This window comes from Rhamphochromis longiceps, linkage group LG14 (genome assembly GCF_057381845.1).
Source record: "Rhamphochromis longiceps isolate RC_006_pf linkage group LG14, R_longiceps_female_GT1.1, whole genome shotgun sequence".
Taxonomy (NCBI): domain Eukaryota; kingdom Metazoa; phylum Chordata; class Actinopteri; order Cichliformes; family Cichlidae; genus Rhamphochromis; species Rhamphochromis longiceps.
The window spans coordinates 12,815,450-12,842,651 of NC_140570.1; the positions used below are offsets into that span (position 1 = coordinate 12,815,450).

Sequence of the window (27,202 nt, forward strand, 5' to 3'; positions counted from 1 at the left end):
CCTTGCCTGCTTTATTAAATAATAATTGAAGGAAGAAGTGTAAATAATGTAAATACCACCATATTTATATCATAGTTCATAATATAGCATGTGTATTTCAGTAATAGCCTATTTATTTTAGTATAATTGTGTGCAGTTCTTAACAGTCCACACGAGTCCAGATTTCCAAGGACACAGATCACATGAGAGTTATCTGTGATACTCCTAACTATAAGTTAACTTCAGTTAACCAAGTCACAAAATTCTTTTATCATTAAAAACAAAAACACTCATATCTCCTGTTAATTATCGCAGTGTCAGCTGTTTAATTCACAGCAACTTCTGCAGCAAATATGGTAACCATGGACACTGAGCGGATGGATCGATGCAGGTCAGACTTTGGGAAGTATCCCTCATGTCTCTTTGAAACTAAAAAGAGGTCATTCATCAACTGTGCAGCTAGTTTTCCAGCACGGTTCTGCTGTAAAACTGCAAAACAAATGGAATGTGTTGATAATGACAATAGTGGGTCTGCCTGGGAGTTTTACTGATGAGCATCAGTAATAAAGTCATAGACAAAACTTTATTTACCATTTTCATGTTGGCTGCAAAAGTTTTTTTACATATAAGATCTCATATGTAGTGTCTGTTAGACACAGACACTCCTTGCTCAGAATGGTCGTACCCATGAGAACAACAAATAAAATATTCTTTCAAACACTGTTTGATGCTGTAGTATGTTTTTATTTGATTTGTTCTCATAATAACTTTTCTATTTTAGCAAGATGTGTGTCTGAGTGTGTGGAAGCTGGAAATGTCCTGTTGGGCTGCAGAGTGAAGAAAGAAGCTCTGGGTCTCTGAGGATTTTCTTAATGTGCCTTCACCTTCAACAGAAGCAGATCTACTTACACCATACTGCCTTCAGTTCAGTGCTGAGTGTTATAAATGCTGTTTAATCAGTATTTCTTTAAATTTCTTTTGAACTATTTCTATGATCTGTAAGCCAACTATACAACCTTATTTGTGCTGATTAATGAAAGGTATGCACAGTAAATTACAGAATAACGTGGAAGAGTAAGCTCAATTATTTTGAGTAAGATTTTTCAGCACTTCAGAGCTTTTGCAAAGTAAAAATGAAACTCACAGAAGGTATTCTCAAGTAAACAAAAAGAAAACAAACAAGCTATAGCTCCGCCCACCCAGTACATACCGTTTTTTTGAGACAACAAGGAAATGGAATTGTATAGGATGCAAAATACAGTAGAAGTTAAAAGAAATAAGGGAATGAATAGGCGGGGGGAGATTGTTATGTGTAGAATAAGAACAGGGCATTGTTTCCTGAATGGCACTCTTTTTAGGATGGGGAAACATTTAACGGGGCTGTGTAATGTAATTGGTGTGGTGTTATGGAAACAATTGAGCATGTATTTATTAACTGCAGAAGGTATGATAACCATAGGAGAATGATGAGGGTAGAATTGGGAATTAGGGGGGAACTCAGGTTTGAAAAGGTGGTTGACTGGCTAAGATGTCATGAAAGGAAAGGAGTGGTTCTTCGGTTTCTGAGAAGAACGGGATTGTTGAAGAGGATTTAAAGAACTAAGTGCAGTCTAAGTAACAGCAGAGGGTGGCAGTAATGCAACTTCGATGGATGCAAGCTGCCGTTAAACTGGAAGAAGAGGAAGAACAAGGAACTGGGACGTATCCGACAGCAGTGACTTGTTTCTGCAACGGGGTGTGTAAACACTACTACAAGGAAAAAGAGCTGTAGTCAGCCTGCCCGGATACAACTACCTGTCCACACAGGTAAGCTTCTATTGCGCATGATTCTTCATTTGGGGTCTCGAGTGCCATATTTTCATATTTGACAGGTGGATTTTAACCATCCCATTCTTCATGAGTTTGTCCGTCAGTTCATTCCTAATGTCACATCATTGGTTTCTGTTTCAGTTTTCATTATTGCCTTTAAAAAAAATGCTTTCGGGTCAAAGTCAAAAAAAAGTTTCAAAACTGTTTCAAAACAATTTCAAATAGTTTTGTGTTTTGTGAAAAAGAACTACTGCCTTAAGTTAACTTTTAGAACCTAAGAACCTAAGGCAGTAGTTCTCTATTATTGCCCAGGTGCACAGTCACTCTGTCACAAGAAGAAAGATGCAAGTTTTCGTCTGCACAGTGAATCCTCTGACTGGAAGTTATCAACGCATGGAAAAAGTCCTCGGTTTTCCATCTTAACTGGTTTTCTGGTGGCGTTTTTCAACATTTCACTCCGTGTAAAAATAATCCACATTTTTCTAGTCGCAGATTCCTCACATTAATGCGAATCTTTGTAGAAGCGAAGACGCAATCTTAGTAAGACGCGTGTCGAGTCATTGACGTTTAGACGATTTAACGGGTCAAGGGGAATTTGTTTTCTCTTAAGAAAACCGCTCCCATAAAGCATGCACTCTATATAACGCACTCTACTGCGTTGGTCAGGAGCAGGATTTGTTCAGAGTTGCAGTTTTAAATTGATTGGAATGAATTGTTTCACACTGTTGGATTTGCAGATACAAACACAGAACGCATTTAAGGATTTCAGTTCAATAAATAAAAATCTATTTGGTCGATGTTATTGACTCAACTGATAATTAATTTCATATTTTTCGGTGATAATTTGATATGATCTGCTGACAAACCGAAGCATCTAAGCGAATTTTATGTATTTTATGTTCAATATAGGTATTTGTTGTGCCTGAAAATGAATAAATAAATGAAAATGAAATGAATGAATGAAAGTAACTCTTGATGTTTTAATATTTAAAGTTTCGGAGCTCTAATGCGCAGCTGCCATATTAGAAATAAACAGCAACACTGAGAGTGCACTCAGCGTTATAATAGTAGCTAAATTAAATTAAGATTTTTATTTCATCGCTCTGTGTGCGCATATTCTGTTATAGATTTATTTTTAATCACCCTTTTATCATTGTCACCTGATAAAGTGTTTGAATGGATTGCGCTGTATTCATAAGAAGCGCCATGTTACCAGTAGAGCCCCCCCTCCCCCGTCGTTCGTGTGCCACGGTGAAGTCAGCCGCCTCTTATCCGACGGTTAAATTGCTTGCGCCTTTTCAGTAAGCTTTACGGTAGCGCATCTTTGTGTCCTTTGTTGTTGCCCCCAACACACATAGGAAATTAAGCGAAATAAAGCTCTTGGAGTTCTTGTTTTTACCAGTTAAGTTTTTATTTACTTTTCTTTTTACTTTTGCTGGTAATGTGCTTCTTCGTTCATGATTCATTAAAATCCTAAATGTTACCTGCACCCACACTACATTTGTCCCCAGTTTCACCCCAGTCAACTGCAAAATTCCTGAGAGGTTAAAGGACAGTTATGCTCAAACTCAACTAATGCTGCAGCTATAGATTATAATTCTATCGAATATACCGTTGATTAATCGGATAAGAAATACTTTTGTCTTATTAATGAGCAATAACAAAAAAAAATCAAAAGAAAAGCAATACAGGGCTTTTAAAATGAACTCCAATGTTTTTGTTTCATTTGTTAAAAAACTAAAAACAACAAAAACAACCCTTTAAATGTCATATTAAGTTTTTGTTTTAAGGAAACGTTTTCTTAAATGCAGAATTTTATATGTATATAAAATATATAAAGTAGAGCATTGTTCCAGGCTGCATAGATGAGAAATATTTCTTGTGTTTAATATTAATATCGCTATGTTTTTGTTTCACAGGAACGATTATGAACCGCTGTGGTCTGCTAACTCTCCAGAGGGAACCAGGTACTGACAGGAAATAAAGTTTTCTCTGCAGACTCTTTTCATTCATGTAACATTCAAATGTAAAGACTTTAATCAGTTGTAGTAACAAATAATAATATATAATTGTTTCACCCTGACTGAGGCTGTACTCAACTATCAACATGAGAATTGCATTGAGGTTCGTGGCCATTTTCATCTTCTACTGGCTAAAGCATACATAATAAAAACGTCTGGGTCTCCCACACTTACTGGTGGAGAGTTCAGGATGGCAGCAAGCTCACTCTGTACAAGTTGGTAAAGTTGACCATATGCATCCTGGGCAGTGGGCTGCTGCTACATATGGCTACGGGTCATGCAGAGTATATCCTTGTAGTAGAAAAGTAAAGAGGAAAATTAATTGATAAAAAATAAATAAATAAATGAATCAATATGAATAAAAATAAATACACATTGCGACACTATCGAACAGTCAGGTTTAAGTATCAGCTTGTTAATAGTTGACTTTTGTGTGGCTGAAATATAACACAAGACACAATCTGTGAATCAACCATTTGCAAAACATCTGTATGGTTTATGTAGTTATTCTAATTCTGTTTGTCTGTCAGTTCCTCTGAAGAGCATTGAGGTGGAGCTGGAGGTGAGGGACCATGTGGCTACAGTGGTCTCCACTCTGAACTATGAGAACAAGGAGGACAAACCATTAGAGGCTGTTTTTGTCTTCCCTCTGCCTGGAGATGCTGCTGTCTGTCATTTCAGCGCTCAGATTGGACAGACGCAGATTGTAGCTGAGGTGAAGGAGAAACAGAAGGTGAGCTGGACAGTAAATATAACCTGATTATAAGTGAGCTTCAAAATAAACACAGTGAATGTCACTGAAATGTGTCACCTGTGCTTCAGGCTCGTGAGGAGTATGATGATGCTCTGAGCTCCGGTCAGCAGGCCTTCCTATTGGAGGAGAGTGATCAGAGTCCAGATATATTCTCTCTGAGTGTGGGCAGTCTGCCTCCAGGAGAGAGTGCCTCCATCAGGTTGGAGTACGTCACTGAGCTGGCTGTGCAGGCTGATGATGGTCTGAGGTTCTGTCTGCCTGCTGTGCTCAACCCTCGATACCAACCTCAGGGTAGGACAACTTCAGAATACTTGGACCAGAAATGTTTAAACCATATTAGGTCTTTAACAAACATTGAAAACACTGACAGAATACAATGTATGGCAGAAAATTAAGTCAAGATCCAACTTCATTTTCTAGAAGAAAAAGTGATATAGATATTTTTCATATTATAAACTTTGTAAGAAACCAGAGGCAGATGTGTTGAGTAACCACAGACTGTAACTTTTCAGATTTTCTTGTCAGCTTGATATGTTGCAAGTGAAATTTGAATATATAAAATTGTTATGGGGATTTGTGTATGTTACAGTTTGCTATTAGAATTGATCAAGTATGTGGAACATTTGCAAAACACACAGAGTACAGCTGTTAAATTGTAAAGCTGCTCACACAGATGCATGGTTCTCTATCATTTGTACTCTGATAATCTAGTTATTCCCGAACAGCTGAAATAGAACTGTTTTTTAAAAATACCTAATTTTACTGAAATCCTTATTCGAAGCAGAGGTTTTTAGCAGCTGAAGTTTTTTCTTGTGAGCAGCCTTATTGTTTACAGCATTTCTAACCTGATACTGTGTGCAGGTAGTGAAGGTGCAGGTGTCCAGGTGACTTCTGTTCCAGCCTCTCTGGTGCCCTACAGTCTGTCTTTTTCTGCCCGAGTGTCCTCTCCTCGTCCAATCTCTAAAGTAGAGTCCAACTGTTCCCTGGACCGTCTGCAGTACCTCAACACTGATCAAACCCAGGCCACGGTAGGTAGAGTGCTGATGTGTCTGCTGTGTGTGGTTGTTGCTTATTACTGAGGAATAAATATGAATGTGTTTGTGGTGTGCAGGTCAAGCTGGCTGCAGGACACAAGTTTGACAGAGATGTTGAACTGCTGATTTATTACAAAGACGCCCACCAGCCCACTGCTGTGGTGGAGGCAGGACAGGCCTCTGCTGAGCCGGGTGAGTGAAAATGGAAGAGGTTGTTAGATACATTTTTATTAGCAAATTATCTTTACTCATCAGCTCAGGAGTTCAATATGTTTGAATAAACACTTAAAGGCGATGTTGTTTTAAGTTTTTTCTGTCTCTGATTTCTCAGGTTCTCTGATGGGTGATCCAGTGGTGATGGTGAGTCTGTACCCTGAGTTCCCCCAGTCTGTGATGTCTTCAACGGCTTCATGTGGAGAGTTTGTGTTCTTAATGGATCGATCTGGAAGTATGAGTAATACTCGCATCCGCAGTGCCAAGGTATCCATCATTTGTTCTTACACTCATATTAGATAGATATTCTTTCACAATGTTCCTCTCACACAGTGGCCTCACCATCTTTTCCCTCTTCCCTTCAGGATACTCTGCTGCTCCTGTTGAAGAGTTTACCAATTGGCTGCTATTTCAACATTTACAGTTTTGGGTCCAGATATGAACACATCTTCCTGTGAGTATCAACAACAACAACAACAAAGGCCCTGCTGTCTTTGCTAAGCTATCTTAATGGATGTTTTGGTGCATGTGTTTATGTGATGGCAGTAAGAGTGTGGAGTACAGCCAGCAGACCATGGAGGAGGCTCTGAAGAAAGTTGAGCAGATGGAGGCTGATCTTGGAGGAACAGAGATCCTGAAGCCCATCAAACATATTTACAGCCAGCCCTGCATTCCCAATCAGCCCAGACAGGTAACACATAAAGTGGGACACTAGGAAAGCTGCACAACCTGTCTGTCAGGTTGTGCAGCAGATAATCTGCTCATAAGAACATTGGTGGTTCGATTCCTGGCTGCATGGCAATGTGTTCTTGATCCCAATGTGCATAATGTAGAGTGAGTATGTGCATGTTACTGCTTTATAGAAACCCATGGAAAAAAGGGCCTGTATTCACCCATTTTATTTGAATAGGTGAATGAGACATGTTGCATAAAGAGATTTGAGTGCTCAAGCAGAGTAGAAAAGCACTAATAAAACACAGCCCAGTTACTATTTCTGAAAACTAACTCAGCTCTCAGAACAAGCTGTGTGTTTGTGGGTCTGGTGATATGTCCTTATGTGTAAACTCTCCTCTCTAGCTGTTTGTCTTTACTGATGGAGAGGTGGGGAACACCAAAGAAGTGATTGATCAGGTGAAGAAGAATTCAGGTTCTCACAGGTGAAACCACAAAACCACAGTTATATCTACACAGTTTTTAGGATGTCCAACATGTCCTCTGTGTGCTCAAAGACAATTGTTTTATTGCAGGTGTTTCTCTTTTGGGATTGGGGAAGGGGCCAGCTCTGCTCTCATCAATGGGATGGCCAAGGAAGGAGGAGGTCACGCTCAGTTCATCACAGGGACTGACAGGATGCAACCAAAAGTAAGACATTAAACACAGTTATGAAGGAGGATAATGACACCATATGAAGGACTTACTAAACATACTTAACCAACTCATAAAAGACACAATCTTATTCTGCTGTTTTGATTAATGGTAATAAATCCAATCAAAGGTTTTTGTTTGACACCATCAGCAGATTCCTTAATCCACCTCAACCTGTTTTCCCTGCCATGTATTCTAGTGACTGCTTAAAAAGTCTGCACGTCTTCAACTGGACCAAGTCTCTTGATCAGTTCTCTTCTCTGAGTTTAAACTAATTTTCTCGACAGATCTCCTTGACATTATTTCACACATGCAGTCTTTTTACTCGGAGGTGCAGTACCCTTCCCAGTCTACCCAAGACTGGCAGCCACGACCAGGCCGGCGGACATCCAAGATCCTGCACATCAGCTACGCTGCTTTGCTAGCTAAAACACCGGTGTCGGCACATAAGAACGTTGTCATAGCCTGTCAACGATGTTGATTAGCTGCGTATATACGAATGTGAATCGCATCATTGGCTGGAGCAGCCAGTCACCGGTCACTTACTGACTCACACTCCAACGCAGATTCTCTGTGTGCGGAGCCTGTGCCAGCAGTGCGCGATTGCACAGAGGGAACATTGCCTAAGGGTACATCTTTTGCCATCTTACAATGCTGTGATTGCAGCCATTCCCCAACTCTCTGTGAATGGTGCTCATGGCCATTGATCAGTGGTTGTTGATCAATGTTCATGAGTGTTTGCATTAATGATCAAGGAACTGACCTCCCACCCCATGTTCCTTCACTGGGCTGGTTTCAGTCATAATGCAAATGTTCTGTTTATAAGATTGGGGAAACCTGCAGTCAGCTGAGACTGAAGAAGTCACTTAGTTGAGTGACAAAACATTTCTCCCACTGAAAACGCTACATCCAGATGAACAGAATCAACTTTTGGGGATTTACTTACCTGGATGATTGATTATGCATCAAGATGCTGGTGGCTTCAGTTTAACTACCTTGGGGCTAATGATGGAGCCCCACCTTGTATGGGTGAATGCAACAGTGACTTTAGGGAAATATCTTTTGCAGCAAGCCATACCTTCTGCCCAAGTAGCTACCTGGGAGTGCGTGGTCTGTGGTGGTCTGCTTAACGGCGCTAGCGCTCATCTTTCCAGACTAATGTCTCTCTGGCCCGTGTCCAGACACGTTGATATCGCTGCTGCTGCGCTGAGGGAACTGCCAGTTCTATCTCTGTTTCTGGGAACAAAGTGGCTGGTATCCTAAGGAGATTTCAAAAGAGAGAGAAACCAGTAACGGATGAAGTGTGAGAGTTGTGTGCATACTCCACTCAGAGGAGATATGATGACCAGGTTTAAGGGTTGTTGAACGTGAGACAGCAAAGTGTAGCCTCCAGCTCCTGTTTCATCTGCTCTGTTTGGCTGCTGGTCTGGCTATGATATCCAGAGCTCAGACTGACCCGGCCTCCTAATGCTGAACAAAATGACCTCCACACCTGTGAAGTAAACCAAGGGCCTTGATCAGACATGATCTCCACCGGAATACCATGGAGTCGGAAAACATGATCTGTTAACAATTTAGCTGTCTCAGCAACTGAAGACAGTTTTTTTTTTTCAAGGCTATACGGTGGGCTAACTTAAAAAAAAAAAAACTGTTAAATATGGTGATTATTACAGTTTTGCCTGAGGAAGCAGGGATATGATTGTAGGAAACAGCGACGTTAAAACATGCGTAAAATAGTGACCAGCGAGCCTGATGGGCTCTCAGTCTCTTGGCTGTCCTTAAATAGATTAAGTTCTTATGATTATCCAGATCACAAAAGGATGCTCTGCCCCCCTTGTAAGTGTCTCCATTCTTCTAGGCCCAATTTTACAGCCAACAACTCACGGTCATCTACATCATAATATCTGGGGAAAGACTGCGAGAAAAGAAGGCACAGGCTTGTAGTTTGCCTTGAGAACCTGAGTACTGTGAGAGGACTGCTCCAACACCAGAGTCTGATGCTTCCACTTCTACAATACACAACTTTGAGTGGTCGGGGTGGATGAGAATGGGAGCAGTTGTGAAGTTGTGAATAAGTGTTTTAATTTTGAAATGGCGATTCAAAGAAGGCAGTGTGTTTGTTCAGCCTCACTTCTAGTACCGGTGCCCACCTCTCAATTTTAAATACACGTAGACATTGAGGGTTCTTTGGGGGGGGGGCATGCTGACACTTGCTTTTGTCTGGCAGGTGAACAGGGGCAGGTCATTGGCACCATGCCCCTCCCATGTTTTAAATTCACTTTTGAACAGCACGAATCAACACCACATATGAATGGGCAGAGTGACGCATGGGGTCGTCACAAACTGCTGATGCCAGGAGAACAGGAGAACTTCCCTGCTGCTGCAGGACTGGAAGCGGCCTCCTTGTCTCCACCCCAGAGTAAAGGAACCCTCTCCTGGGTCTGGTTATTGCCTCAGATAATAATACTGATGGCTTTGGTCTGGTGGGTAATGGTAGTGAAAAATTGGTTATTAAGGGCTGTAGCAGGGATGGGAGGATTTAACAGGATCAAAGGGAGATGTAACTCGTTAGCTAACCTAATATCAATTAGGTTCTGCTCAGCTCCTGAGGCTTGAAGTGACCTAGTGATCTAGTTGAGACTGAGGATGACCAGAAGGAGAAGCAGAGATTCAGTGGAAGTGAGGGATTCGCCCAACCGTATGCCCGAATTTACCAGTGGGCGGAGTCTTTTGGCCAAATTGGACAGGTCGCCATAAAGTGATTTGGAAAATTTCTCTGCAACGGAAGCATCTCTCCCTTTCTTCAGCTGGAGGTGGCGACACTGGGACTGGGATCGGAAACAAAGGGAGTCAGGACAAAGACAAGCTATGAAAGAGAGAAAGCATTCATTGGTTACCTTACCCTTGATCTTTTCCCCTGTATTTTGGTCCATAGTTTGCATGTTGGAATAAATGTCTGAATGTATGGTTGATTATGTGTCTGTTTATGTGCATGTATGTATGTTCAAACATGTTATATACATTAATAATATTATAAGTCAAGTTAAACATTACAGCAGCAGCAGATACATATTGGAGATCAGACCTGCAGTGAGTGAAATGTCTGTTCCAGCTGTTTGTGTATATTTGGAGAGTTTTTCATTATTTTTCAGGTGATGCAGTCGCTGCGATTTGCTCTGCAGCCAGCTGTGGTCGACATCTCAGTCACATGGGATTTACCAAAGGAAGTGTCTGTCACTGTCCTCTCTCCACCAATCACAACACTTTTCCAGGGTCAGAGGTCACTGATTTATGCCCAGCTCACTGGACAGGTAGGAGCAGCAGCCTCTCATGTTGTTGTTTAGGTATTTGATGACAGTAATTAACGTGACTTCTAACACTGTAATTCTGTGTCAGAGCTCAGAGGCAGCAGAGGGCTGTGTGACGCTGACGTACAGCCTGGCAGGTCATCCCTCTGAGAACCAGCTGCACTTCAGTCTCAGACCTGCAGAGGACGCTGGGTAAAGCAGTTTAACACAAACAACACTTCTGTTTTGAATTGTGAGTTTCCACGTGTTGAATTTAAAACAGTATTTTCAGAAACTTAACTCTACTTACTGGAAAACAGTTAATAATACCCAAACCTAATGCTGTGTGTCTAGTTTTAAACATGTTTCACTTTTTCCTAATCATTATTTCTTGGATTAGGGATATCATAACATCTAATAGTATATCATTACTGACCACAAACATATTAGACATGACAGAGTAATCTCAGTCTGCCGTTTGTGTGAAATCAAGGAGACATTGTTTGAATTCAAGTCCAAACACTATTGTGCAATAATCTGACACTTTTACTCTAAAATACACTAAGAACAAACAGATTGACACACACAGGAACATCACCAACAATAACTAATTTGTGTCCTCAGAGCCTGCTTTTGTAAAGAATGACAGACTTGTCTGCACATTGCACACTGTCATAGTGTTTGTTTAGAGAAGAAAACAAAGTCTGTCTGACTTTTAGAGGCAAATCCATCAGCAGCAGAAAGAAATCTGTGCAAGATACTGTCAGGACTCCTTCAGCCTGATTACTGCGGTTACGTCAGTGGTTCCCAAACTTTCTTTTGCTAGGCCCCCTCTTTATTTTACAAGAAAATCTTGTCCATGATTTGGACAGGGGGAACAAATTGTGGCAGGATCAGCCTGTCATTATTTGTGTTCCACTATAACTTTACTGTATAAAGTGTCAAAATGTCAGGGATAGTAAGTCATTATAAGAAGTTTTTGTGAACTAAAAATCCAGAATGTGGGATTCTGTTTGTCCGTGATTTGGAGAGCCCAGGGGTGCTCCCGACGCAGGGGAAACTAATTCTGCCGGGGAGACCTACCTTGGCACTTGTGCAGGTGAGGCCAAAGGCAAGATATGCTTCACCATATTTTCTAGTCTTTGGCTTGGAAGGAAGTTAGTTTGGAGACATAGTTGTGGGAGCCCTGTCAAAAACCTGTCCATTATGATAGCAGTGTCCAAGCATTCTTTTTTTCTTTAATTCATAACACTATTTAAATTCAGGCACTATCTCTATTTTTAACATTACTCGTCAATACTTTCCCGTTGGAGCTGTATCAGATGACCCTAAACCATCCCTTAGGTATGCTGCAACTGGGTTGTTGGTGGCTTACCATGATACACTGAGCATTTTATTTTCACTCTCCATGTGTTTATACACCAAACTGCACTTCTCTTGCTTTCTCTCTTTCATAGCTTGTCTTTGTCCTGACTGCCTCTGCTTCCTTCTGTGGGATTTCTGCCTTTCTTTGAGGTCTAGGGAGCGGACCCAGCTTTGGTGTTACTTTAAGGACAGCTCGGGAATTTCTTAAGCTAATGGGTAGTTTTTCTTGTACTACACAAACTACTACCTGCTTGTTAAAAAGTAACTTCAAAAAGTTAGTAAAGTCAAACCCAGCTCATGGGTCATTCTGTTTGAAATCAACACAGGACTTCTGCTCAACCATCCATGATTTTCATAAAAATGTTATGGTACAAAGTTTGGGCACGTATAACGACTACTGTGAAATTTTAACTTCAAATATTAAATACTACACAAGATATTTTCTTCAAAAAATGCTCTTTTGAACTACGCTGTACTGCTAAAACAAAAATATCAGTAGGTTGTCCTGTCAAAATAGAATATATGTATATTTTTAATTTGTGAGACCCAAGTGACTCCATTTCAAATAATAACATTTTGTCAGGGTCCTGGGTCTCCTGACCCAGCGTTTTTAGTTCTTTGTGAGTTTTCTTAGTATTTTGTCGAGTTCTCATGTGATTTATTCTATGGTTTCTAGTTTTGATCCCTTGCCCCTCATGTTTCTCTGTGCCCCCTCTGTTCTGTGTAAAGTCCGTGTTTCTTGGTCTGTGTCTTGGCATGTTTTGAGTTTCCTGTGTTTTTTGTCACTCTGTATTGTGAATTATGTTCTCATGGTTGGTATTTTGTTGCTCCCTTGAGTCAGTTTCTTGTGTTCCAGGATTTCACTCTGTGTATTATTTATCATCTCTAGTCTTTTGGTTCTTAGAGTCCTCTGCCTTATGGTTATGTCTCCGTTTCTTAGTTGTTCTGTCTCCACCATGTCAAGTTCGCGCCTCAGTGTTATACTTCCTGTTTTACTTTGAAGGTCTGTGTCTCATGTGAGTGTATCCTAAGCTGTATCCCAATTCAGGGTCTGCAGCCTTAAAGTACGCAGCCTCAACGGTCCTCAAGGGCCGCGTACTCAAAGACCGCTAAGGCCGGAAGTGCGAGGCTTGTGAAATGGGACGGTCTAGCCTCCGTCGCGCTGCCCAGGTTGCCTAGCAACTATGATAACTGGAAACGTGTGGTTGACAGAAATGAAGGAGAACATATTTTCACTTCCTCAAACACTGTTGAGTTTGTCCTGGTGGATCATCAGGGGTGCAAAGCCTCACAGATGATGTGCAGCAGTGGGTCCCTCAGTCTGTCCTCACTCTGGACACTTGCAGTTGTCACACATGGGAATCAAATGTGTGATAAGCTGCAGGATTCAAACACAAGTGTAACTTATAAACACATGTTCATACTTTTATTACACAATCAGAGAGAAAGACAAAGAGAGAGAGTGCAGGGCAGACAGACAGGTGACAGTCTCAGATGTATACACTGCTACAAAACAGCACAAGAGAAGGAGGATTTAGTGTTTGTGTTATTACGAGTGCTAAACAAGAAGAGTTCCCAGATGGTACAGTGGACACATGTGTGACTCCTGTGATTAAAGCATCTTTCTTTCAGCTTAACGAGTGAACCGTCAGCTCGTTCAAACACACGTTAAAGTCCGTTTGGCTCGACACCACCGAACAGAGGCAGCAATATAACATAGCTAACATTAACATTGCAGTGAATCCTGCTTGTGCCGTGATATTCAGGACTGCAAACCGAGCAGCATCACTGACTTTCAGCTTGTTGTGATTGTGGATATATGACTGACTTTAATTATCCATAAAATCATCACATTCTCTGTAAGATTAAGGTCGACTATTGTATTATTATATTTTAAAGGCTTTAAAAGCAAGTAAAAGCTGAACGTACAAACATCGCTAATGGCGACATGTGGCCAACAGTAATGTTTTAATGTTCCTCATTATTAAACATTCGCACATAAATAAGTGACATAATATTCCGTACTTACTTTTCACAGTTTACTCTTCGGCCGCTCCGCTTCTGCCGTCTGCGGCAAAATTATCCACACCGACTGCCACACTATGAATTGTGGGATATGTTGGGCCACGAAGTCTACACTGCCACAGCCTTAAAATTCAGGGAAATGAAGGACGCATTTCGAGCAGCCTTTGAATTGGGACAGCCTTCGGCGCGCCACTGTGACGTAATCGGCCTTAAAATGTGGCCTTTAAGGCTGCAGACCCTGAATACGGCCCTACTTTGTTTCCTTGTCTCGTCAGTTCTGATTTCCCCCAGCTCTGCTCTTCTTCTGTGTCTCATTCCCTCGTTATTCCCCAGTGTATTTAAGCCCTGTGTGTCTCTGTGTCAGTGTTACGTCGTCCCTCATTGCGGTGTGTTACTCTGTCCCTGTGTTTCCTTGAACTTAGATTTCCCAGTGTAGTTTTTTTTTTTTTTTTTTTTTTTTAAATGCGTCTTCCTTGCCAGCCAATAAAGCTGTGATTTTGAGTTCATCCCTTGAGTCTGAGAGCCTGCATTTTGGGTCCAACTCCTTCCTGCCACACAGCACTTACTGACACATTTAAAAAAAAAAAATTCCACTTGACCTTCTGGACACTCTAGTATTTGTTGTATTTTGAAGAGACAACGTACTGATTATTTTTGTGGCATGACTTGTCATGTTTGCTCAATGCCACATGAAATTTGAAAGGAAATACCATTTTCTTCAATTCAATTCAGTTTTGTTGATACAGCCCCAAATCACAACAACCGTTGCCTCAAGGCACTTTATATTGTAAGGTAGACTCTATAGTAATACATACAGAAAAAAACCTAACACTCATATGATCGCCTATGAGCAGCACTTTGGCCACAGTGGGAAAGAAAAACTCCCTTTTAACAGGAAGAAACCTCCAGCAGAACCAGGCTCAGGGAGGGGCGGGGCCATCTGCAGCGACCGGTTGGGGTAAGAGGAGGAAGACAGGATAAAGACATGCTGTGGAAGAGAGACAGAGAATAATAACAAGTATGATTCTGTCCAGAGAGGTCTGTTAACACATAGTGAGTGAGAAAGGTGACTGAAGAAGAAATACTCAAGGAAAATAATAACAAAATCCAAATTTTTTTCAATTTTGTTATTAAGAATATCATGTTAAAAAGTATTAAGCATCCTTTATTTTGTCATATTGTGAAATTAAAAAATAAATATTCAGAAATTGGCACTAATCACCTTTTGAATAGTAAAGCTCTTTAGTGCTGTTTACCTATATCTGCCTTTGAAGGAGTGCTGGACTCCATTGCCCTTATATCAATAAAGTGCCTAACACACAGTACACAGTGTAACTATAATATAAAATATGCATATGCACAACACAACTGAATGACATAATTTCTTTGTACATTAGAAACATTACAGTCTATGTGAATAAGCCAGCTAATTTGGATCATTCCACCCTGGAACAACAAGAATCCAAAGAAACCATTAAAAGCTCAGAAATACCATCAAATTCATGCCCTTGATGAGTGTATGTAAACTTCTCATAACACCTGTGCAAAGTTTTGTGTTCTTGCAGAAATTCTTTCACAATGAGTAGACTTTAACCCTGTGACTCAGTGGTCCTGAACAATTGCATACAATATTGTTAACAATCTACCAATCAATGTTTGACTCACTTCCAGCTTATTGTAGCTTTCCTCCCTTTCAGCAACTTCTACGCTGCAGTCTGAGCTTTTCTACACTTGTTATGATCAAATGAAGTGACAGTGTTGACTTTTTAGCTGCAGTTACTTGTCAGAATCAAAGGCAGAGACTCCATTCCCACAAAAAAAAAGCAAAGTTAGACTGAGGCTCAGATACACAGATAATTTGGGTTATTTTGGTCATTCTTTTAAATGGACATTTGTGAGGTTGGTCATTGATCAGGTTGAGTTGAGGACTCTGTGCCGGCCAGACCAGTTCTTCCTCATCAAACTTGCTTATGTATCTTGCTTTGTGCACTGGTTTGCAGTCAGGGATGACCCCTTCCTGCTAGAACAGGTGGGGGCCCAGTAACCCTAGCCCAGGCAGGGTTAACTGTTCCCTGATTTTTTTTCACTCAGAGGGGTCTTTTGATACATAGACAGACAATTTATTAGTCATTTAATATACCTGATTATATTCGATCAGTATTAAGCATAGCTATTTGCAATATATGTAAAAACCACCATCACTTCATGCGGAGACCCCTTCGGCGCCAGCTGCGGCCTTAAGGCTGGAGCTGAATAAAACTCCCTGATAACGACTGTGTTTAGACTGTTCCCCCCCATTCCATACAAGGCCACCTGGGTTGGCTGGAAGACTGTTTACTTAGCCTGGCGGGCCGAAGGACACTGTCTCAGCTGAACTCTGGACACACACATACACTGATATGCACACACTGATCCCCCCTCCCTTTCCAAACGCCTTCGATGCTTGTGCCCTACCGGGGAAGATGGCAGTCGACTGGACCAGCGCAGACATGCTGCAGGACCGGATGCGCTGTCTACACCGGCTCTCTCTTACCCTTTACCCGCCCCTGTTGCTTGTCTTGTGTTTCTATGGTGTATTGATAGTCATGTGCTTTTTGTGCTGAGGTGTTTTTTCTGTTATCAAACTGTTCTCAGGAGCTCAGTCTGAGTGGAGTTTTTTTCTCCTCCTCTTACCTCATGTTATGTATTTTCGTTGTTTTTTCCTATCAGCCTACCTTTCTGACATGTCTCCACAATGTGATGTTTGTGTAAAGTTGGTCAGAAGGTTCCTTTGTAAGTGTGCATGCGCCATTAGCGTGCTGCCTGCTGTAACCCTAATTTCCTTCGGGATTAATAAAGTATTCTGATTGTGATTCTGATTCTGATCACATATGACATATGATTCTGTGTGTTTTCCTTCTTGCCTGCAGACTAACAGTTCACAGGTTGGGTGCTCAGACTCTCATTCGCTCCCTGGAGATGGAGGAGAGAGAGCACAGAGTACAGCAAGATGGAGTGAAGGAGAAGGTGGTGCAGCTCAGTGTCGAATCAGGAGTGAGCAGTTCGTTCACTGCCTTCATTGCTGTCAACAAAGACAACAGCGAAGTGATTCAGGGACCTCTTGTGCGCAGAAATATTCCAACAGCCCGTGAGTTGTTGTTTTTTTTTTTTAAACTAAAATACTCAAACACAGTTTGAAGATGAAGAAAGCTGAACTTGAATGAAAAGAGTACAATGATAAATAGAAGAGCAGACTATCAGAGTCAGTTAACAGGATCCAGACGTTGTACAAATTTTTTTTTAAAAAGGTTGGTTAAAGCAAAATATGAGATTCAGTAGCAAAAATATGGTACAGTTATTCAAGATATTGACAGGAGAAAAAAACAGTATATTTTAAACAGTGTTTTTGTATTGTGTTATATTTGCATATCAGCCTATGAATGTTAAAAAGTAAGACATTAAATCTCTGGACCTTTAAAAAAAAATCATTTTACATCTGTGCATTTCAATATATATATATATATATATATCAAAAAAAAACATTTCTGTTTTTAACTTTTTTTGAAATGGTAAGTATACAATACTGTATGCAAATAGTTTTGATAACCTTTGTAATGGGCTGTGTCCCAAAGTGAAGACTTACCTGATAACCTCAATCTGTTTAAGGTTGATTTATACATTTTAAAGATCGACAGTGTTTTGTTTTTCTTTTTCTCTAATAATATTCAGGCTGATATATTTTTTTTCTTTTATTTTTTTGCGTAGTGTTTCTTTTGGCTCCAATTGGTTGTGGTGAGTAAAAGCTGAGCAAAAACATGCATCTACACAAATATGCATTTCTGAAGAATAAAAATAAAAAGACCAACACACATTTTTATTTGAATTCATTTGAATACTGTATGCAAATAGCTGCAGTATTTGCTGTGACAGCCTTTGTAATGCGCTGTGTCCCAAAGTGAAGTCTTCACCTGATAACCTCAACCTGTTTAAGGTTGATTTATACATTTTAAAGATCAACGGTGTGGTAATGCCAGGTTTTATTTCTCTCTTATATGTTCACCCTCAACCTGACTTTTTTTTTTTCATAGTCATGAGGGCTGCTCCATCCACGATTAGTAAGTAGAAGCTGAGTGACAACACACATCTACACACATGTGCATTTCTAAAATAAAAACAAAGAAACCAACATATTTGTATTTGAAATGTTAAATGTCAAACATTCACTGCACAGTTGCTGCAGTATTTATTTTCCCAGTTGTTGTAATTGGCTGTATTTATACTACCATTTATGATAAGTTGCAGGTCATGATAATGACCTCAGAAGCCATAAACGTACTGATCTAAACAGCAAATGAAATGTCTAATTTTCCCAACATTTCCATATTAGCGTCATAATCAAGCTGCAATTCCTTCCTGTGAAACTAACTTTTTTGAATTATTAAATAATTAGAAATGTAATATATTAAATATGTGATCATGTAGTTCCTTCCATTAAGAGCCATTTTCTTCTCTACTGCACAAAAGAGTAAAAATAATGAAAAAGACCCTTTAAATGAGCCAATGTGTCTGAACTTGAATGATTAAATATAGGTGGTGTTTATCAACATGTAGATTTAAATACAGTTTAAATATTGTGGTAATATTCTAACCTGCTGTAAGACTCTCGGAAGCCAGAAACGTAGTATGATGTGGAGACATTACATGTTAAGATGAAATATTAATCTGTTTTTGTCAGACAGATGAATGTGAATAAAAAGAGTACGATGATAAATTTAAGAGCAGAATATCTGAGTCAGGTTCAGATGATCCAAAAGCAATAAATGACATTGACTTTAAAATATTTGTTACAAGAAATCAAGATTCTGATTAGAAAGGTGACAGTGATGTACATTTACATACTTTTATACTATTGTTTTGTATTTGTATATCAACAAATCAGTAAGTTAGTGTTCCTTAACAAATTATTATGAAATGTACTGACTCTATTTTACGTTATAGTGTGTGACTCCGCAGTGATGTGTGAGGAAATTGAAGCAGGTAAGTAAAACCTAAATGACACATCTGTACATCTATGTAAATGTGTAGCTGTTTGTAGAAGGGACCGGGCCCATCCAACTACTGGACATAACCTGCATCAGTACCACATGGAAGCTTCTGTTCAGGCATCATAGCGGCAAAGATGAATAAGCACATGGCTCAATACATAAGCGGGGCACAAAAAGGAATTGGCATCAATACCAGAGGCACAAAACACCAGCTACTGATAGAGACTGCAAGACTTGGCTGACCAAGCCCCACACTAGGATCCTGGAATGCCTAAAACTGTACAAGATCAACAGGACCCTAAGAGCTGTGGAGAGGCTGCTAGGAAGGCTGAAACCACCAAGTACCTGCAGAGGGTCAGACAGGTCCTGAGGAGTCAGCTGAACAGTAAGAACAGATCCAGGCTATCATCACTTACGCCCTGCCCATGATCAGGTACCCGGCTGGGATAATAAGAGATAGAAGCCACTGACATCAAGATAAGGAAACTCCTGACCATGCATGGAGGGTTCACCCTAAGATCAGCACCCTGAGGCTGTATGCTAAGTGGAAGAAAGGAGGACGGGGACTGGTGAGTGTCAGTGCCACAGTCCAGAATGAGACAACAAATATCCACCAATACAACCGACCACGCGCTCAGTGAATACCTCAGGCAGCAGAAAACCAAGAAAGAGGAGGAAGAGGCTGTTGTAGAAGGACAGTCCCCTGAACGGTGTGTACCACCGGCAGATAGAGGAAGAGGCCGACATCCAGATGTCCTGATCTGAAAGACAGCACAGAGGCACTAATCATGGCAGCACAGGAACATGCTCAGAGCATATATACCTGTGTGTATGTATGAGTGAGACAGTTTTTGAAAGTCAAAGTGATCTGATTTGTTCACTGAACTTAAACTCAGTATTTATTCAGGTTAGGATGTACGCATTTGGAAAAAAATAGTTTTAGGTGTGGTTCAGTGTGTGGACTGAACATGCACATGTGAGTCCTCATGTGTCATTGTGCACACTTGTGGAGCTCAGTTTATGCTTGTGGATCGACCCTTTGTTGAACACATTTTTCTCCATACATATGCATCAGTTAGAGCAGCAAACAAGCAATAAAAAGAGTAAATACAGCAAAACCAGTTTTCATCAATGTGATATTTTGTACAGTTTCTGTAAATACACAGACTGTTAAACACAGAGGAAATGATGTGAGCTATTACATGTAGGAGCTGGTAATGTGGTCCATAGCAACATGTATGTCAGGGGAATGTTTGTGTCTCTGACAGCCAAAAGAATATTATCATGGAGTGTGTATGCTAAGGGCAGAGGGGCACAATAGTGCACATTTCTTACATTGTATTAAATCAGGAAGTGAAAAGGTTATGATTTTTTTCTTGGAATATGACTGTTTTTGTGAAATTCATGCATTCAGATACTATTGCTGAGGCATTCTGTGTAATTACCTCAAAAATGTTGCTTTGTGTTTACCAATTAAAAAGGATTCTTCATGAACGGGAGGAAACAAAAGGTAATGGAAGGTAAGTTTAAAAAAAATGAGAGCATGTATTTTAGTTTTAACATGTGTGTTTTTTCAAAAGGTCAACTGAAAGAAATTCTTTTTTTCTTAATGGGTGTGACACCATCAGTTATAATTTGCTGGGTTAGAATAAAGTAAGAAAAAAAATTAGCATGCATTGTCTTAGTAGATATGAAGGAAATTTAATGCTTAGTGGAAGTAACTGTATAACAATGTTTAGTTCATCTTGATGCATTCTCAATCATCCAGGGAAGTAAATCTTTAAAAAGTTGATTCTGTTCATCTGGACGTAGCGTTTTGTGGGAGAAACGTTTCGTCACTCATCCAAGTGACTCAGCTGAGACTGAAGAAGTCACTTGGATGAGTGACGAAACGTTTCTCCCACAAAACGCTACGTCCAGATGAACAGAATCAACTTTTTGGAGAATGTTTAGTTCAGTTGCTTTGATATCGAGACCCAGTTTTCTCCTGTTGAATAATCTTTTAGTCTTATATTCCAATAAATCATATTAAATTAATCTGATTATGTGTATTTATGTATGTATTTATTGGCCATACATTTTCCCAGTAAAACATGTGAAACACATACTTTACAGCGTATCAAGCTTTCATTTCATCAGCTTGATTGCCTTCAGATAGTATTCATTAAAACCACTTTAACTGATGCTGGGGTGTTGCCAGTTTTATTTTTCTTTAATAAGTTAGACTCCAAACCTATATTTGCTCCAATGGTCATGAGTATTAAATCAGAAATGAAAAGGTTATGATTTTTTTCTTGGAATATGACTGTTTTTGAGAAATCCATGCATTCAGATACTATTGCTGAGGAATTCTCTGTAATGAACTCAAAAACGTTTTTTTGTGTGTGTGTTTACCAATTCAGATGGATTCCCAATGATGGAAGAAGAAAACCAGTCAAGAAAATGTAAGTAAAAAACAAAATGAGAGCATGTATTTAGCTTTAATTAACAGGAGTGTTTTTTCAAAAGGTTAACTGATGGAAATTCTTATTTTCTTATTGTCTGTAACACCATCAGTTATAATTTGCTGGGTTAGAATAAAATAAGAAAAAATAAGCATGCATTGTCTTGGTAGATATGAAGGAAGTTTAAGGCTTAGTGGAAGAGACTGTATAACAATGTTTAGTTCAGTTGCTTTGATATTGAGATCCAGTTTTCTCCTGTTGAATAATCTTTAAGTCTTATATTCCAATAAATCAGATTAAAATAATTTAATATATAAAACCATATATTTTCTCTGTAAAACATGTGAAACACATACTTTACATCATATTAAGCTTTCATTTCATCAGCTTGATTGCCTTCAGATGGTATTCTTTAAAACCACAGTAACTGATGGTATGGTGCTGCCAGTTTTAGTTTTCTTTAATAAGTTCGAACTGTTGTAAACATTTGATTTTGTTGTGGAGCTCTTATGTAATTATTACAGTTTTAAGATGTAATTTATGGTTATCATGTAGAGTTCTGTTTGTCATCTAGCACCATAATCAGGTTTTGTTTTTATTGCATCTTAGATTTTCCAGCTGCTGTGCCTGAGCAGCCACCCAGAGACCCTTTGCTGCAGTTAGTCTCCCTGCAGGAGGCGTCTGGCTGCTGGCTGCTTGATCCAGCTCTGGCTGCTGCACTGGGACAGACCAACGAGGAGGTGGAAAAGTCAAAGCCTGAAAAGGTGCACTGCTGTCAATTTAAATATTAACACAAAATGATGATGTGAGATAAAACAGATTTGATTCTATGATTTCAACAAAAACACATGATATAATTAAAAATACACCATAAAACAAAGAAGATGAAGTCAAACTAAATGTAGGCCTGCCTCACAGCCTGAGAATAAACATCTGCATATCAGAAGCTAAGGCTACGTCCACACTAATGCGTTTTCGTTTGAAAACACATTGTTTTCTCTCCGTTTTGGTCTCCCGTCCACACTGAGACGGCGTTTTCCTCAAGGAAAAATGCAGCATTTTGAAAACGCTCTCGAAAACGTATACACTTCAAAACGGAGCTGCCCCGTCGCAGTGTGGACACTCAAAAACGCAGACTTTCTAAAGCGATGACGCATTTTAGTCATGTGATGCAGTCATGTGACCAATTAAACAAAGATAGCGGAGGGCATTATACAGCAGTTGTTTTGATTGCTCTCAATTTTGACAGCCCTAAAACAGATTATTATCAGTTTGTACATGCTCCAGATAGCTTTTCTTCAAATTCTTTAATTCTCACGCGCTTTTGCGCATACGCAGTACTGGAACGTAAGCGTTTTGGGCCGTTTCAATGTGGACGCGCAACTCAGATGAAAACGCAGTCTGCAAATCTATCCGGGCTAGTGTGGACGTAGCCTAAAACACTGGTGGTAATCATACTCCTAACCACCCACTGAGATGCACCAGCGTCTGATATTATCCAGAAACTGCAGAGCAGCAGAAATTTTTGACTGGCAGGCTGGCAGTCCATCAGGATCGGCAACAGCACTTCAGCCAGCATTATTACAAATACTGGCGTCCTCAGTCCCATCCTATACACCCTGTACACCCTGTACTGTGTCACATCCAACAAGGATAACATCATTTTGAAGTTCGCGGACAATTCTGCAGTGGTCGGTCGCATCACTGGAAGAGATGAGGCGACTTACAGGAGGGAGGTGGTCAGTCAGGTGTCATGGTGTGAGGACAACAACCTCACCCTCAACACTGGCAAGACAAAGGAGATGATAGTGGACACGAGGAAGAAGAGGAGGCCTCACCCACCGCTGTCTATCCGGGGCCTTGAGGTGGAGAGGGTGAGCAGCTTTAGGTACCTGGGCGTCTACATCTCTGAGGGCCTCACCTGGACACTGAACACCACACAGCTGGTCAAGAAGGCTCAGCAGCGGCTTTATTTCCTGAGAAGGCTGAGGAAATTTGGTATGTCGGCCAAGATCCTCAGCAGGTTCTACAGCTGCATTGTGGAGAGCACACTGACCAGCTGCATCACTGCATGGTATGGCAGCACTACTGCCATGAACTGAAAATGCTTGCAGAGAGGTTCAGAAGTGTGAAATCCAGAACATCCAGACTCAACAACTTTCCCACTGCCATCAGACTCTTGAACAGGTGACCCATTCTGAACAGTAATAATAAATTTTTTTTGCACGTCTGGTCATCTTACATATTAAGCCAACATATTAAGCTATAGCTCTTTTACACACATCTGTTTCAAATTTTCATATTTTGTCTCCTTTTCTGTCTTCATTTTTTTATTTGTACTATTTGTATTATATGTTCTATTTCTATTGTATATATTAATCGACATTTGTGGGTGGAAGGAATTTCATTGCACAGAAAAATGCCTTTTCTCTTGTGACACATGACAATAAGCACTGTGAATCCTTGTATTATTTTCTTCATCAGTTGTTGTAAAAATATTTCAGCACATTATTTTAGAGCATTTATGATATCACAGTTTGGGATTTCATCAGAAGAGCATCCAGTGTAATAATCTGCCAAATCAAATATGCAGAGCTGCCCACCTTGGTGACCCCGTGTGACAAAGAAGTACACAAACATATGTAATATTACTGGTTGTAGAAAGTAAAATGTGTGTTCTGTCTGTTTTATTTGATTGATTTTGATTTGGGGAATTAGACCAGCAGTGAAGTGTGGGCCACCATTCTGGCTCTGATCTGGCTTCATGGTTTCAAGATGGATGCAAAGGACGAGTGGGAGCTTCTGGCTATGAAGGCTGCCTCGTGGCTCTGTGCTCACAATGGTACTAGCAATGATTGTAACAGATAAAATAACAGCTTTAAAAAACTGTTTCATTCTACAGCTTTTCTCCCACAATCATTATTTTAATATTTGTGTTGTGTTTTTAGCACCGTGTGTGTCAGAGTGTGTGGATGCTGGAAATGTCCTGCTGGGTTGCAGCGTGAAGAAAGAAGCTCTGGGACTCTGAGGGTTTTCTTAAAGTAGCTTCATCTTCAGAGTGAACAGAAGCAGGTCTGCTTACTCCACACTGCCTTTGATACAGAGCTGTTTTATATCATCAACCCCTTTTACATGTTTATTTGTCATGAATTATGTACCTAATTTTGGTTTTACCATTGTGGAAAAAAAAGTATGTCAAAATTGTCTGAATACTCCTAACACAGTAGAAGATTGGACCACTGCTGTGGCAGCTCATTCACAAAGTGTTTTAATTCCTTTTCTCTGCCACTAGATGGCGATTATGTTCATACCTTTACTGATTTCACACAGAAACACCAAAACCAATCTAAGAAGTCTTTTCCCTTCCTGTTATAGTTCTGAAAATGGCTTCAGTTCAGGACATTTCCAAATGGTCCTCAGTGAATTGGAGTGAATAGAGCAAAACTTTTAAAATAACTATTTACAGTGTTTACACCATCTTCTAAACAAAAAAGTCTATCCTAGCTTTTATTTTTAAAAAAGTAATATTTTAATGGCCAAATTGAAATGAAACCATACAGAACGTCATTCTGTTTTTCTTGCAGGAGTTACAATTTTATCCATAATACACTTTCATTCTGCTAATTGACACTGATTGGTCCTTGAACGTCTTAAGACAGCACATAGTCTTCATTCATGTTTGCTTACTCATGTAGTTCGAGTTGAATCTGAATTTCCCAAAACTGCCTGTTTTGTAATGACTTTCCAAATAATACTTAGCATAAAAAATTAGAAAATTTATGTTTGGTCTCTCATTTCTTTGTTTGTGATTCCACTAATTACACAAGGATTTCATAATTTTTGAAGCCACACTGAAAATACTCAGCAATCTGTGCATTCATGACTGGACGTAATACCGGTAGCTTAGCTGTAACATTTGTAAGGCTTCAGCTTCAGGTTACAAGGAAATGACATCATTCACGTAGATTACTGATTAGCAGTGCTAACTCGAAATTTCTAGTTACTTTTCTCAAAATTTTGAGTTAATAAGTCAAAGTTTCGATAAAATAAGTCAAAATTTTGAGTTATGGATCCTTTTTTAATTTTTTTTTTAGTGGCAGAAACGGTCTTCCATACAGAGCACATCTCCTTATCTAAGGTTTTCTGTGTTTCTTATTCTCTTTAAAAGTTCTGCTGAGGGCCTCCTATACTCGAAGTCTAAGAGCCAACTCTGTTCTTTGGCTCGACTTTCTTTCATAATCTTTTCACTTTTGTGAGAAATAAAACACAATTTAAAAACAGATTGTCATAAAAAGAAATGACATCAATAACTACACCAAGGACATTCAAAACAAATTTTAAACTTGGCTTAAAGACCATAAGTCTGATCTGAAAATGTCGACCAACTTCAACATTTAGATTGTGACACTAACTTGTCTCTCTTCCACAGTGTGTTTCTTTTGTCCTGCTCCCCTCTCCCTTAACCAATTGTGGCAAATGGCTGCCCCTTCCTGAGCCTTGATCTCCCAGAGGTTTCTTCCTGTTAAAAGGGAGTTTTTATTTCCCACTGTTGCCAGGTACTTGCTCAAAGAGGATCATTTGATTGTTGGGTTTTTTTCTGTATTACTTAGTGTATTTACCTTACAATATAAAGCACCTTGAGGTGACTGTTGTGTTGATTTGGCGCTATATAATTAAAACTGAATTACATCTCTGAAGAAATGTTACATGCATGTTTTGTTGCCTTTTTAAAGTGATGGGGGAGTAATTGTAATGGGCTAATAAAAAGGGACAGACGTGCTCTGTGTAAAGATCAACCCTTTCACCACCATTCACTGCATCATTAATTGCTTTAACTTATAGTCCATAATGCTGTAAAAACAAAAGAAGGAAAAGCTGAGTCATTTTCACATTTTTATTGAGGTTTGAATTCAGAAAGTCTGTTGCTGATCTCAGTAAATGTAACAGGATGTCTCCGTCCCTGCCTGAAAATTTACAGATGTGGGTAAAACAGGGTGATGTGTTATTGTCAGGTTTGCGTGAATAACAGGACCCAAATGCAGGACTTCCTGAGAAGCCACAGGCAGTTTATTTACTTCACTTACTATTTATATCAGTTTGGCCAGCAGTCACGTATAGGTTCAAACAAAATGGCACGAGGCTGCAAAAATATTTATCATCTAGTAATCTTTATTAATGAAAGCATGAGTGTACCCACCAAAACACACCAAAGAACCCAACCCCTGTAACAGCAACTGGCTTCTTTTTATTCTCTATCAGTCAGGTGAGCATCTGGAATAGCCCAAGTCTGGGGGAAGCAAAAAAATGAGAAACAAAACATCCACATATGCAAACATCAAACCACAATATAACACATGGAAGACATTTATATTTTGTACAAAGTCCTATGAATAATTCAATATGTGTATGCTAGAAAATGCACAGATACATAAATAACAATCTTCTTGTGAGACGTGTGTGAGAGAGACGCAGAGAGTGTCGAGTGTATGTGTGTATGTCACCCCCAAATTTCACACCTAAAAATAACTATATTAATAGTATTAATTAATATAATTATATTAATATTAATTTTAGTATCATTTTCTCGAATGATTTTCAAATGTTATATTTTCCTAACTTTTCTATTGACAACAGTACAGGATAGAATAAAAACAGGTTTTATATCCAGTTATGAGGCATTGCTGCTTCAGCAGTCTGGTTTGTCATTAAAAAGACTTTGGTTGCTGTGGCAGAAAGGTAATTTCATGACACAAATCAGTGATGCAAATTTATAAAAACACTTTAACTGAAATATAGTAAAAGTTCAAACTGGAGCCTAACACGTGGAGACAGACAGACCATTTGCCCTCACATTCACATATGGACACTTTAGAATGACCAAT

General features: G+C 39.6%; 1 protein-coding gene across 2 annotated transcripts; it reads left to right on the forward strand.

Moving 5' to 3' along the window:
* Positions 1-1,635: 1,635 nt before the first annotated feature.
* Positions 1,636-26,005, forward strand: LOC146653729 (von Willebrand factor A domain-containing protein 5A-like). 2 transcript variants are annotated; one of them, XM_085381031.1, is made up of 23 exons: positions 1,636-1,785; positions 3,708-3,755; positions 4,340-4,542; positions 4,632-4,854; positions 5,425-5,591; positions 5,675-5,789; positions 5,929-6,077; positions 6,176-6,264; positions 6,357-6,501; positions 6,888-6,967; positions 7,058-7,172; positions 10,328-10,486; positions 10,572-10,675; positions 16,762-16,979; positions 17,597-17,623; positions 17,920-17,946; positions 18,830-18,868; positions 20,358-20,396; positions 21,279-21,320; positions 21,930-22,084; positions 24,039-24,162; positions 24,269-24,392; positions 25,750-26,005. In XM_085381031.1, the coding sequence occupies exons 2-22, from the start codon at positions 3,716-3,718 to the stop codon at positions 24,346-24,348; spliced, it is 2,340 nt and encodes a 779-aa protein (XP_085237157.1). In that variant the 5' UTR covers positions 1,636-1,785; positions 3,708-3,715; the 3' UTR covers positions 24,349-24,392; positions 25,750-26,005. The 2 variants fall into 2 exon arrangements, with proteins under 2 accessions (XP_085237157.1, XP_085237156.1); XM_085381030.1 differs by having other exon boundaries at positions 24,269-26,005.
* The last annotated feature ends 1,197 nt before the right edge of the window (positions 26,006-27,202 follow it).